We start from the raw sequence: 13,214 nt of genomic DNA on the forward strand, positions 1-13,214 counted from the left end.
TGGATTGAGATTGACTTCTAGATTGAGAGTGAGATTCCGATTCCGAGTTGAAATTTAAATGTGAATTTGCTTTTACTTTCAGATTGAGTTTTACATCAACATTTTGATTAAGATTTGCATGTCGTCTTAGATGGAGTTCAAATTTAGAGTCAAAGATTGAGATTTAAATGGATTTTAAAATATACATTTATTTTCACATTGAGATTCAGAGTGAGAGTGAAATTTAGATTCAGATTTGTATTGACAATGAATTTTGATTTAGATTCTGGTTCAGTTTGAGATAGAAATTTTAATCAAGATTGAAATTGAGTTTTAGATGGACCTTAAAGATTTATTTCAAGATTGAGATTGAGATTTGGATTGACACATTTTCATATTGAGATTGAGATTTGTTTTGCCATTAAAGTTTGACTTGAGTTTCAAACGTGGACTGCGGTTGGGGTGGGCCGTGATTGGCCACTTCCTTCAAACAGGAAGTGCTCGCCCCGCCATGTCTGTGACTGTTTGCTTTGATGCGGTGGAAACGCCACACTGACGTTAAGGGGCAAGATGGCGGACGCTTGACAGCGAGCGTGCACGCTCGCTCCCCTTCAAGACGCGCACACACGCACGTGCGATTGCGGCGGCGGCGGCGAAATTGCGTTTGGTGGCGGGCGGGCGGCAATGAGGGCAGATGTGCGCCGACAGTCAACGCTGCTTGCCAAATTGAAGCCATTCATCAAACGGCGACACGCCACCAAAAGCCGTTTGTTTGGAAATTGATGCTAATCGCCGGCGCAGGTCGCAGCGCTGCCGCCACCACCATCGCCATCATGGCCAGCCTTCACCTCTTCCTCACCATGAATATTTATGCCTTCCTCTTCCTCGCAAAGGGGAAAGCTTTTTTGTCAGCGGTGGGCGTCTAACCTGCCGCCTGTCACTTCCTGTTTGCTCCATCCTTGCCGCCGCGCACGTTTTGTTTGTACACTCGCCGGCTGGACCATGACAGCGCCGGTGTGTCATGTGACGTCGGCAATCAGCGGACAAACAATCCGCCGATTACCTGTCGGATGCGTACGCGCGCGTCATGTGATCTCGATGACCGACGAAGGCAGAAAACGATGAGCGGGCCCCGTCGGGAAGGAGCCGTCGACGTCGTGTTACTTCCGCAATTGGCCGCAGCCGGCCACGTTGCCACGAGACGGCGCTGTGGTGCCTTCTCACGTTTTGTCACCACCACCAACGTGGCGGCCATGTTAGTGTTGGGCAGGAGTTCATTCATAGAGATGTAACGATACCGGCGATATCGTGATATTAAAACTGTCACAATATATCGTTGTTGTCATGTCATAATGTTAAAAGCAGCATTGATTTCCATTTGTGCAGTTGTAGCACGCTCTGGTGGCTAGTTTTTCATGCAGTTTAATTTTTGTAAGGCATGTTTTGGCCCTTGCATGTTTCAAATCCACGCTAATGGTCCAATGAAGGGGATACGTAATATGCTTGTGAAACGAGTCGTCAATATGTCGAGGAACACAGTGTGCGCTTGCATCAGCATGTAAGTGCCTCAATATTAAATATTAGTGATTGTAGGTTGTTTATATGCATTGCTGTAATGTACAAAAGCACAATATTGTGCGTTTGTTTAAGTATGAGCTAAATTTTTTACAATAATGTGAGCTCCCCACAATATTGTGATCATTATTGCATCGGTGACCTTAATATTGTAATATTGTATCACGCTGTTTGGATATCGTTACATCTCTTTTCATTCATGGACGTTAGCGTAGCGTCGCCATCGACAGATTGATTAAATCTTAAAATAATTGTTAGTTGCTTGATTGATTGATTGATTGATTGTTGAATGATGTTTTGGATGACGGGAAGTCAAGTGAAGCGAGCGGTCGCTTGGAAGACTCAGCTGCTAATGTTGACCCCACCCACCCCCGCACCCCACCCCACCCACCAGCACCCGCGCCTTCTTCCTCGCCTCGCCGCTGGTGATTTATCTTAGTTAAGAGCTGTCTGCTAACTCCTCCTCTGGGCTGGACTCATTCTAGTCCTCAAGCAGACCCCCAAGCACCTCATTAAGACCCCCGCAGAAGGAAAAGGAGGAGGAGGAGGAGCTCTTGGGCTTCCCTCCCTGTTGTGGAGAGGGACATTTCAGGTTCTCCTCCAACACCTCAATGCTCACCTGAAAGATTTAGACTTAGACTTGACTTTATTTGTTGTTGTATTTGTAAATATCCCATCACGATTCTATCCCACGCTCACATTTTTGACATAAATGTTTTTATCAAATATATTTTGTATAGACCAGAGCAGCCGACGAGATGAACAAAAGAGTACGAATTGAAATAAAAGAAACAAACAAAAAAAAACTAGTAAAACCAATTCGGATTGATTCTCATTTGGTGATTCAAAATCATTATTTTTTGTACTGTGACGAAATCAAAGCAAATCCAATCCAAGAAATATACAGTGCAGTGATTAGGCCGAGTTCAATGCTGGAGGGGGACACAGCTTTTCATCAGTGCCCCTTGGAGTAGGGGGGGACACATCAGACCACGGACTTTTGAGCCAGATTGATGACTAAAATGCTCTTTTGGACAAAAAATGTGCTTAAAACACTTCAAACAACAAAATAAACACATTTTGTGACATTTTTATTTTTTTCTGAGTGCATGAAAATTGAACGTTCAAAGACGACACAAAATTGCTGAACAGCAAAACAACATAAATTGCGAGAAGTCATTTTGTCTTTTTTTGCACAAAAATCAACTTGCTCCAAATACAACTTGAAACTTGAGTACATGCATATTCACAATTCACTTTTTTTTCAATATTTATTTACTTTATTTATTTTATTCCTTCTATTAAACACACATTTATGCTTTTCATGGAGAATGTATATTGAATGTTGAGCATTTTTTACTTGTTTTTGAAGAATTTTGTATTATTTTTCTTTTTTTTTTTTTTTTTAAGTATTTTGTATTTGGGTTTTCTTTTTTTTTTTAAGAATTTTGTATTTGTGATTTTTCTTTGTTTTTTGAAAAATTTTCTACTTATGTTTCTTTTTTCTTTAGAATTTTGTATTTATGATTTTTCTTTGTATTTTTGAAGAATTGTGTATTTATGATGTTTGTTTTTGCTTTTTTAAAGAACTTTGTATTTATGATTTCTTTTTTGTTTGTTTTTTTAAGAATTTTGTATTTGTGATTTTTTTTGAATAATTTTGTATTTATGATTTTTCATTTTTTTGAACAATTTTGTATTTATGATTTCTTTGTTTTTTAAAAAATAATTTTGTATTTGATTTTTTTTTATTTTTTATAATTTTCTATTTATGATTTTATTTTATTTATTTATTTATTTATTTATTTATTTATTTATTTATTTATTTTATTGTTGTAGGAGGGTGTATAATAAATGAGGGGGCCACTCAGGGTGTGCCAGTTAGTTGCCCACCAAAATGTTTGGGAGTGTCACCATGGCAACGCACCTTCCCTTTTCTCAATCACATTATGTGATTGGTCCCACGTGTGATTTGTTCACACACACACGCGGGCAGACAATGCAAAGAAAAAATTATTGTAAAGTAGGAAAAGTGGAAGGAGGATGTTATCATATTAATAATAATAATAACAATAAACATAATAATAATGTGTAATACCCAAGGGAAGGCCAGCAGAGGCCTCCACCTTCCCGCTTGTTTTCCTCGGGGAATCTCCGTCTCGTCTCATTGCTCGCTCGCTCGTTCCTTCCCGTTCCTTCCTGCAGCTGCTGATGACATTTGGGTGTCAACAAATCTTCCCTCCTTCTCAGCTTTTCTTACTTACGCCACAAACCTTTTCTCCTTCCCACTTTTTTCTCATCTTTGCCTGTGTTGCCTTTTGTCTTCTTTTGCACCTCCTTTTTTTTTTCTGCCCGTCTACTTTTGTCATCTTTCCTTTGTCACCTTTTCTGATTCCCTCCCTTTTCCTTGCCAGTTATGAAGTTGAAAAGGTCAGGAGACCAGAGGAAAGATCAAAGGAAAGGAAGATGTTTCTTTGCTGGCTTTTGTCTGTTTTTTTGACGTGTCAAGTTGTGCATGTGCGTGTGTGACAGGAAGTGCTGCTGAAGCGAGCGGCCGACCTGGTGGAGGCGCTGTACGGGATGCCGCACAACAACCAGGTGAGTGAGCGTGACGGCGAGCCCAACCTTTCACCTTTTAAGCCCCGCCCCTCCCTCCCCCCCACAGGACATGATCCTGAAGCGAGCGGCCGACCTGACGGAGGTGCTGTACAGCGGCGTGCCGCGCGCTCACAACCAGCTGCCGGCACATTCGGGGATGATGGCCGTCAACTCCTTCGCAAACATCTCGGAGGCGGCACAGGCCGAGCAGGGTGAGGGAGCCCGCCTTTTTTTTATTTTTTTATTTTGGCCCCACCCCCCTCCAGCTGCTGCGCTATTCAGTTAGCAGCTCGTTCAAATTTCAAATGTCGTCATACGTGTGCAGTCATTGCCAATAAAATGTCTGTTGTTTATTCAATAAAACAAAAGATAGACATTAAAATCCATTTTACTGAATAAATACTGTGTGCGTGTATATACATATATATATATATATATATATATATACAGTGATACCTCAGCTCACGAACATAATTGGTTCCCAGAAAGTGTGTGTAAGGCGAAAAGTTCGTCTTCCGAACATTTATTTCCCATAAGAAACCATTAAAATGATAATAATCCGTTCCCAGGTCCCTATAAAACATAATTTTCGACTAAATAAGCCTTAAAACTACACAAAAATATACCAGGTTGCCTCTTGATGATATCCGAGTGAAGTTGCCGTGCTTTCTCGGCGATAATACTCTCACTCACACTGTCCCCTGCTAGCTGCTTTTCATTAATACAAATCAACAGAAGTTTTTCAACCTCTTCTATTGCCTGAGACCGTTGCTTAGACAACACAGAAACACCCTTAGCCACACACGCACCTTTAATAGCTTCCTTGTTCTTAAGGATGGTAGCAATGGTACTGACTTAGCGTACTGGTACTGGGACGCTAAGTCACACAAACGCACACCTCGTTCGTGTTTTTCAATGATCTCCTTCTTCTGCCCGATCGTAATTTTCTTTGATGTCTTCTTAGGCTTAACACTAGCCTGTGGTGGGGTCTTTTTCGGTCCCATAATAGCAAAAGTACACTCAATATGGTCCAAAATGTTTATCAAACGCAAACCACGTCCGCACTCAAAGAAAGGGGGTGACGAACTGGGACGCCGTGAGCGTGCGTCAGCTTCTCGTGGCCGCCACCGTGGCGCTGTTCGACTGCGTGGTTTGGTTCGTCCGCCGAAAACTAGTTCGTCAGCAGAGACTATTTGCTCGCGAATTTAATGTTCTTGAGGCGAAAAGTTTGTGAGCTTAAGCATTCGTCAGAGGAGGTTTTACTGTATATTTTTTATTTATTTATTTTTTTTCCCGGAGACAGAGGAGGGGAAAAAAACCCTCTTCCCACCCAACACCCCCCCCCCCCCAAAAAAAAAAAAAAAAAAACATTCGTACATAACATTGTAACAAACATTGTCATTATATTGTTGTCATCATGGTTATTTAAACATCATGATCATAGTCCTCAACTCAAAATCATGATGACAACACAACCAGAATTTAAACAAAACAAAACAATATAGGGTAGGCTTTATTTTTTTATTTGGAACAATCTTGTGTATTTATTGGTTGATTTATTTATTTCCAATAGACATTTGTGAAATATAAAAATGTATTTACCTTTTTTTTTTTTTTTAAATTAAATCATCCATCATTATTATCCTTATGTTATACTCTGGAGAGTTGCACTCAATGTAATCGATTACAACCAAGGTTATTTTAGTGAACTAAAACTAATGAAAAAACTAAAAGTAAAATTCCAAAAACAATTTCGTTAAAATAAAATAAAAATGAAAATGCTTTCTAATAAAACAAAAACTAACTGAAACTACATTTCATGTGTACAAAACTAACTAACACAAACTAATTATAACAAAAATGTCCTTCATTTTAGTCTTTGGAGATGATTTGAAATGTGATTTGAAGTCGATTTATTTTGATATTAATCGGAATAAGGACTTTTGAAAGTGTGTCACATAAAAGTGACATCATCGAGCAGCAGCCAATAGAAAAGCACCAGAAGATGACATCACTTTCATGATGTTATTTTTTTAAACATTGTGAACAAGTAATACACCTCTCCCTCCATCCATTTTCTTGACCGCTTATTCCTCACAAGGGTCGCCGGGGTGCTGGAGACTATACCAGTCGGCTTCGGGCAGTAGGCGGGGTACTCACTGAGCTGGTCACCAGCCAATCACAGGACACACAGATACAAACAACCACTCACACTCACAAGCACATCCAGGGAGAATTCGGAGTGCCCAATTTACATGCCATGCATGTCTTTGGAATGTGGGAGGAGACCGGAGTACCCGGAGAAGACCCACGCGGGCACGGGTGAACATGCAAACTCCACCCAGGAAGGCCGGAGCCTGGACTCGAACCCGAGTCCTCAGTACTGAGAGGCGGACGTGCTAACCACTCCCTGAAAACTAATTAAAATTTAAAAAACAAACTTCCCAACAAAATCAAAACGAACTCAAATGAAAAAATGTCAAACTCTAATAAGCCCTGGTTACAACAAATCGAAAATATGAGATTGAATTTGAGTAGCTTTTGTTTTGTTTTTTTTCTTTCCAGGTTACTCTCGCAGCTCGAGCAGCGTTTCCCCCCGCGGCTACCCGGGCAGCTCCACGCCGCAGCAGAGCAACTACAACGCCATCAATAGCATCACGTCCTCCATCAACGGCTACGGCGCCGTCACCAACCTGGCCGCCGTGTCCGGCTCGCCCGCCGGCTTCATCAACGGCGCCGGCGCCAACTCAGCCTACGCCGGTAAGTTTGACGGCCCCGACGCAAGTCGGTCGGACAAAATGATTGATAGGTGTCAATAATAGTTTGATTTAGGGGTGCACCGATTGCAATTTTCTGGCCGATTGCCAATGGCCGATCCTTTCAAATGTCTGACCTGCCAATCCCGATTTTTGCCAATACCGATTTTTTTTTTCCATTACAAGCAGCATATACCTTCAGTGTTCCAATCTTGTTTGATTGGAAAACATTGAACAATATCGGCGAAATAATACAAATGGCTTGTTTGAAATGCACATGAAGTACAAGTTCCCTCAAATCAAAATGAAAATCCGTTTAGTCATGTGTCTTTTTCAGACCTCTAAGGAGGGAGATGAGATTGGTGGAAAAGATCGGTTCATTGTTCAGGGATCGGCCGATCACCGATCTCACAAAATTAAGGAAATCAGGGCCGATAAATCGGCCGGCCGTTCAATCGGTGCATCCCTAGTTTGATTCATCGGTCCCCATCAAAAGTTTTTGTTGAAAAAAAGTCCAATCTGTTGTTGTTTGGTCATCATGGCAACCAAAGTTGCCCGAGCACTTGCCCCTCCCACAACATACGCATCAGTCTTCACCCCCACCCCCCACTAATTCACTAACATCTACACTAGAACAATGGGAATTTTTATCACTCCAGTTTCTGATTTATCAGCAAATTCATCCAAAATTTATCGATAAAACAAAAATGTGGCCCTTAACTCTTAGAACAACAAAACTATGAATGACGTTTGGGTTTCACTACCACTGAGAAGAAGTTTCCAATCATTCATCATCATCATCATAATAATAATAATAATCTCAACTTCAGCACACAAAGCAAACGTGAAGTGACGATTGATGTTTGGCTCGACTTTCCTTCCTGTTTGCATTTTGGAGCAAAGTGCGATTTGACGCCCTTCGAGGTGAAGTCTCATTTTTTTTCTTCTTCTGCTGCTGCGACATTAAGTGATGATTTGAAAATCAAACGCCGGCTGGCCGAGACGAGACAAGACATCTCTGTCACATGTCCAAACGTGTTTTGTGAGATGTCGAAGCGAACCGGAAGGTCATCTCGACTTTTTCCTCTTTCTCAAAAGTCTCGCCAACACGCAACTAAGATGTGTGACATGTGACCACCAAGAGCGGATTTTTTGTCCATCTGCAAAGAAGATTCTGCTGACGTAGCAAAATCATGCTCAGGAGCTAACGTGGCGCTAATTATTGGTGTCAGAAGCAAAAAACACGTCATGTCCGACAGACGGACGAGTCAAATCGGAGTCAAATTGGAGTCAATCCGAGTCTAGAAGCGGTTCCACTCGAGCTTGGATTTTGACGCAAGCAAACTGTGTCAGGTTTTTTGACTTTGTGGATCTGCATCCTCCACTTCTGATCTCACAAAAGATGCGCTTTGGATCAAACGGTGCCAGAGCGCCATCTAGTGGACCAATACTGCATGATTGATTCTCAGCCACTCCAACAGCATTTGCGGTTTAACCAGAAAGTAGGAATATTTTGATGTTTCATCTGCGACACTTTAGCTGGTGATGATTATTTTTGAAAATATTGACCAACGAAACGATGAATCGGTCAGGCCTTCATCTACCTGAGTCTGTCGCAGTCCACATCAGCACTTTCTTAGCTTAGCATCAACCACTGATCTGAATATATAACGGGATAGCCAATAGCCTGTACACGCAAGTCGTTAAAGTCGCAGGGCGGCCATCTTGTTACGAGCAGACTACTGTATCAACTATACGCTATACGTACAGATGAGATATATAGACACTTAGTATGATGCCGGAGACCGGGTGGGGGGGTTTGTCTCGGGGTGCTCACTATTTTTTAACAAGTTCAAAAAATAAAATAAAATTAATAGGGGGATGGTATGTGCTGCTTTGAAGACCCACTTTTTCTGTTATTGCTCAGTTCCTTAGACCCCAATATTTAATTTGGCAGAGGCATCTTTATAGAATTACAGTTAGAATTCTTTAATGAAAAAAAATACAAGTTTCCTCCTGTACTAAACATTATTAAGCATATAATTTCTACATGTATTTAAGGCAAGATGTAAAATGTCTGAAGTCCTCATGTTTATGTTAAACAAATTTAAAAGATGATAAATGATGCTGTTTCTACTATGTCAGGTCTCAAATGTTCTCCAATTTGGATCCTGTAAATGTATAGGATGGTATGGAGACAAACATTTCGTGGGAGGAGCAATATGGCCGCCTCGCAACCTCAAAAGTCTTGGCCTATCAGCTATCCAGTCACATATATAGATCAGTGGCATCAACATTGGAATCATTTTTTGGCATCCTTCACTCACACTTGTCTCCAGTCTTGATGCTAGCTAAAGCCTGGTTCACACGGCAGGAGAATTGGCCCGATTTTAGCCCCGAATTTCCCCTCCCGACAATCGTAAGGACGCACCGAGACGCAAGCGATAATCTTCACAGATAATCCTGCCGTGTGTCTTGTCACCACACACCGCGCCTCCCGATATCGGCGCTCGGAATGACCCCCGACTTGAAATCGGGCATATCCATAAGTTAGGCTAAAGAGTCAAATCTGCTCTGTGATTGGTCACCCAACTTGCATCTTTGCGAGACGCAATTGAGTTTAGCTTGAAGAGGTGCTATCATGTGCCTTAATTGCATTTCTTGACGTGAGCCGTAACGCTTTTTGTTTAGCGTTTTTCCGTGGCTCGGAGCCTCCAGTCTTGATGCTAAGCTAGGCTAACGGCGCGGCGTGGCAGCAATCGGCATCGAGGCTTCACTCGTTCCTTCAAGTTATGGATCAACTTTGGCCGATGGAGACGAGCCATCCTCATCATCCTCCTCCTTCCCCCTGCATGCGCCATCCACCCGGCCCCTTCGCTTCCTCCTTCCTCACGCGTGGTCTTCCTCTTCTTCCCGCTCTCGTAGGCGTACGTTCATTCTCTCCCGTGACTGCAGTCAAACAGAAGAGCGCCTTCGCCCCCGTGGTGCGGCCACAGACTTCCCCGCCCCCCACCTGCACCTCCACCAATGGCGCCGGCCTCCAGGGTGAGCATCGAACCCCCCCTGCCCCGCCCCCACTTCCTCACCGACCCCCACACTCTCACCTGCTTTCAGTCAAAGTTGATCCATAACCTTTGTGTCCGTCACCAGTCGAGTTGTTCAACTCTTGTTGGTCATTTTGCACGCCACTCTTGAACGCTTTACAAGTTGGGCCCTCTGACAACGGTTTGGAGCGACAGGAAATGAGCTATGAGACGAAAGTCTGACATTTTGCCTTCAAACGGCCATTTCAGCTTCATTGGGGTCATTTGCTGGCCTTCTTTGAATCTTCATCAAATGTTGCCACCGAAGGCGACATGAAATTTGTCAGTCATGAGCAGACCCACAAAAAAAATAAAAATATTTCAATCGCCACCTGCCGCCGGGCCAGGGGGTGAACCTGGTTCAAGAAAGACACACGGCTGTGATGTCCTTCAGCAACACACCGACAGGCTGAAGTGCTCCACGAGAAATTACGCCTGAAGCAGTTGTAAGCCCCTCTAAGCAATTGTAAGCCGTCTTAAGCAGTCGTAAGCAGTTGTAAGCCGTCTTAAGCAGTTGTAAGCCGTTTTAAGCAGTTGTAAGCCGTCTTAAGCAGTTGTAAGCCGTTTTAAGCAGTTGTAAGTCGTCTTAAGTAGTTATAAGCCATCTTAAGCAGTTGTAAACCGTTTTAACCAGTTGTAAGCCGTCTAAAGCAGTCTTAAGCAGTTATGTCAAGCAGTTGTAAGCCATTCTAAGCCGTCTTAAGCAGTCTCAAGCCCTTGTAAGCGATCTTAAGCCGTCAGCAGTTGTAAGCCGTTGCAAGCCGTCTTAAGCAGTTGCAAGGGTTCGTAAGCAGTCTTAAGCAGTTGCAAGCCCTTGTAAGCCCATTCCGTCTTCAGCAGTTGTAAGCAATTGCAAGCTGTCTTAAGCTGTTGCAAGCCATCTTAAGCAGTTGGAAGCCGTCTTAAGCATTTGGAAACAGTTGCAAGCCGTCTTAAGCAGTTGTAAGCCGTCATAAGCCCTCTTAGGCAGTTGTAAGTAGTCTTAAGCCATCGTAAGCAGCCCCCTGCTCCAGCGGGCATCACTAACCACATTTGCTGTGATGCCTCAAACGCAGATGTCAAACTTGGTGTCCACATGTGTACATGACACAAAAAAAAGCAGATCTCCTGGAAGCGTAGGGTCTCGGTTTGAAGTGGAGACAGAAGCGTACTTGAAGTGGCTTGCGCGAGCACTGGTGATTTCCTCACAGCTTCAACCTGCTGAAGTTTCGTGTTGTTTCTTCCTGCAGCGATGGCCGGTCTCATCGTCCCACCCATGTGAGGCGGCCCCCAACCCAGGGCCCCTCCCCCCTACACGACGACATCCATCGGCGAGCCCGACGGATTCTTCGTCTTCTTCCAGCCTCCGCGTTGAAGGCCACGTGACTGTTGATGATGTCACCTCACAGATGTGGATTGTGAGTCAGTGGGCCAGGTGGGATAGGGAGGGGGTTGTTCCTGATGACATCATCATCATTGGCCAATCATCTTTGAGTAATTGGCCGCTTTGGTTTGTTTGCATGACGCTTGCTTGAGTTTCCAGAATATTGTGTAAAGATGGAAAGGTTTTTTGTTGTTGCTGTCGTCATCTTCTAGGAAAGTCTTTGATTCATGCTAATTTATGCTAATGAGCTCCAACGAAGATCTGCCTTTCCTTGCTTTTACACGTCACCGTGGAACAATCTAGAACTTTGAAGGCTTTTTCTGAATGGGACCAAGTCGGGCATCCCATCCGGCCGCTAATCAAAATAGAGTCTTCCTGGGGGGGCGGGACCTTCACCTCTTCATCAACCTGGAAGCAACTTCCTCAATAGCCCGGACTGGAAACATTTTTTTTCTTCTTCTTCCTCAGCACTGTAAAATGTGCTTTATGAATTCTGTTGACTTTCTGGGTTGGTGAGCAAGCCAGGAGGAATTCTTTTTTTCTTCTTGTCTTCTTTTCTTTGCCGTCTGTTAGCGTGCTTCTTCTTTTTACGTATTGATAAGCTTCATTTTGTTTCTTGTCTTTTAGATATTGTAAAAAAAAAAAAAAAAAAAGTTTTTGTAAAAAAAACAAGTCACAACATTGTTATAAACATGTTGTCCACTTTTGTAAACAAATTTTGTGTCTCTCTCTCACACACACAAACACACCAGCTAAGCTACAAGCTAAAAAAAAAAAAAAAAAAAAAAACTCGCAGTGATGTTAAATATATCCCCTTTTGCATTGAATCATCTTTTAAGCGTCCTCGTCTTGGTGCCAACATGACTCTCGTTCTTTTTTCTTTTTTTTTGTTTGTTTTTTTGTTTTTGGGTTATTTTGGGCTTTAGTGTGTACAACAGCGCCCCCGCTGAACACTTTGTCTACCACCTTTCAATCAGGGACTTTGATCAGGAAAAAATAATAATAAATTGTTTTGTACATCATCTTCAAATTGACACATTTGCAAACATTGCTGAGAAAACTTGAGCATTTTGACGACGTGCGACACGTTATTTGATGTATGTAACGTTTTGCTTTCTTCTTATATTCGATGGAACTTTCCAACTCAAAGAATTCTTTGGAAAGAAAAAAAAGGTCTGTGTTTGAAAAACACACAAGATGGCTGACATGAGATGTCAAAGAATGTCAACTTTGACCTTCCAGTTTGCTTTTCAATGTTTTTGTTTGCGTGTGTGTGCTGAAAATGTGAAATGTATTCAAAGCACAAACTGCGGCAGGAGTTGGTTCATAAACACTCAAAAAAAACAGACATCGCGACGTACAGACGGATATTTGTACATTCATACCAAAATGCATACATACATGGCAGACAAATACAAAGGATGTACATATAAACATACATACGCACTTGAAAAGATACATGTTTACGTTGAGACATCTGTATGTAAATACATGCATTAGTACATGCGTGTGCATGTTTGTTCCTTTGTGTGATATTTGCTGACTCGTGCTTTTTGTACAGAAACTCTTCAATAAAGATTTCATCACCTGACTGACTTTGTCTCTTTTTGCTACAAAAGCCATCAAAAGTCAACGTCCTTCTACACGTGGAGCTCAATACGCACGTTCGTTTGGCTTTTGCTGCCAGCAGCTCTCGCCATCTCCGAGGACAAATTCGTCTCCGCTCACAAAAGCGTTGTGCCTGTTTTCAGTCATGACGCTGAAAAGAGGAGGGCCTGCATGCCGGATCCTCATCATGTTTCTTGAGGATCTTGGGGGGGCTACATGGGTGGGTCGGGGTTGGAGGTAACCCTCACTCGG

At 42.7% G+C, this 13,214-nt stretch overlaps 1 protein-coding gene across 4 annotated transcripts in view; it reads left to right on the plus strand.

Moving 5' to 3' along the window:
* LOC144025625 (transcription factor COE3-like) overlaps positions 1-12,925 on the plus strand; it is a 68,988-nt gene extending 56,063 nt beyond the window's left edge. For 3 of the 4 annotated variants that reach the window (XM_077531865.1, XM_077531867.1, XM_077531866.1), the window contains exons 13-17: positions 4,087-4,152; positions 4,220-4,364; positions 6,718-6,912; positions 9,834-9,953; positions 11,221-12,925. In XM_077531865.1, coding sequence (XP_077387991.1) covers positions 4,087-4,152; positions 4,220-4,364; positions 6,718-6,912; positions 9,834-9,953; positions 11,221-11,252 — 558 coding nt within the window. In that variant the 3' untranslated portion in view covers positions 11,253-12,925. The remainder of the gene's footprint in view (positions 1-4,086; positions 4,153-4,219; positions 4,365-6,717; positions 6,913-9,833; positions 9,954-11,220) is intronic. The other variant, XM_077531868.1, reaches the window with a different exon arrangement.
* Positions 12,926-13,214: the final 289 nt, after the last annotated feature.

The sequence above is a fragment of the Festucalex cinctus genome, chromosome 9, assembly GCF_051991245.1.
Source record: "Festucalex cinctus isolate MCC-2025b chromosome 9, RoL_Fcin_1.0, whole genome shotgun sequence".
Lineage (NCBI taxonomy): Eukaryota > Metazoa > Chordata > Actinopteri > Syngnathiformes > Syngnathidae > Festucalex > Festucalex cinctus.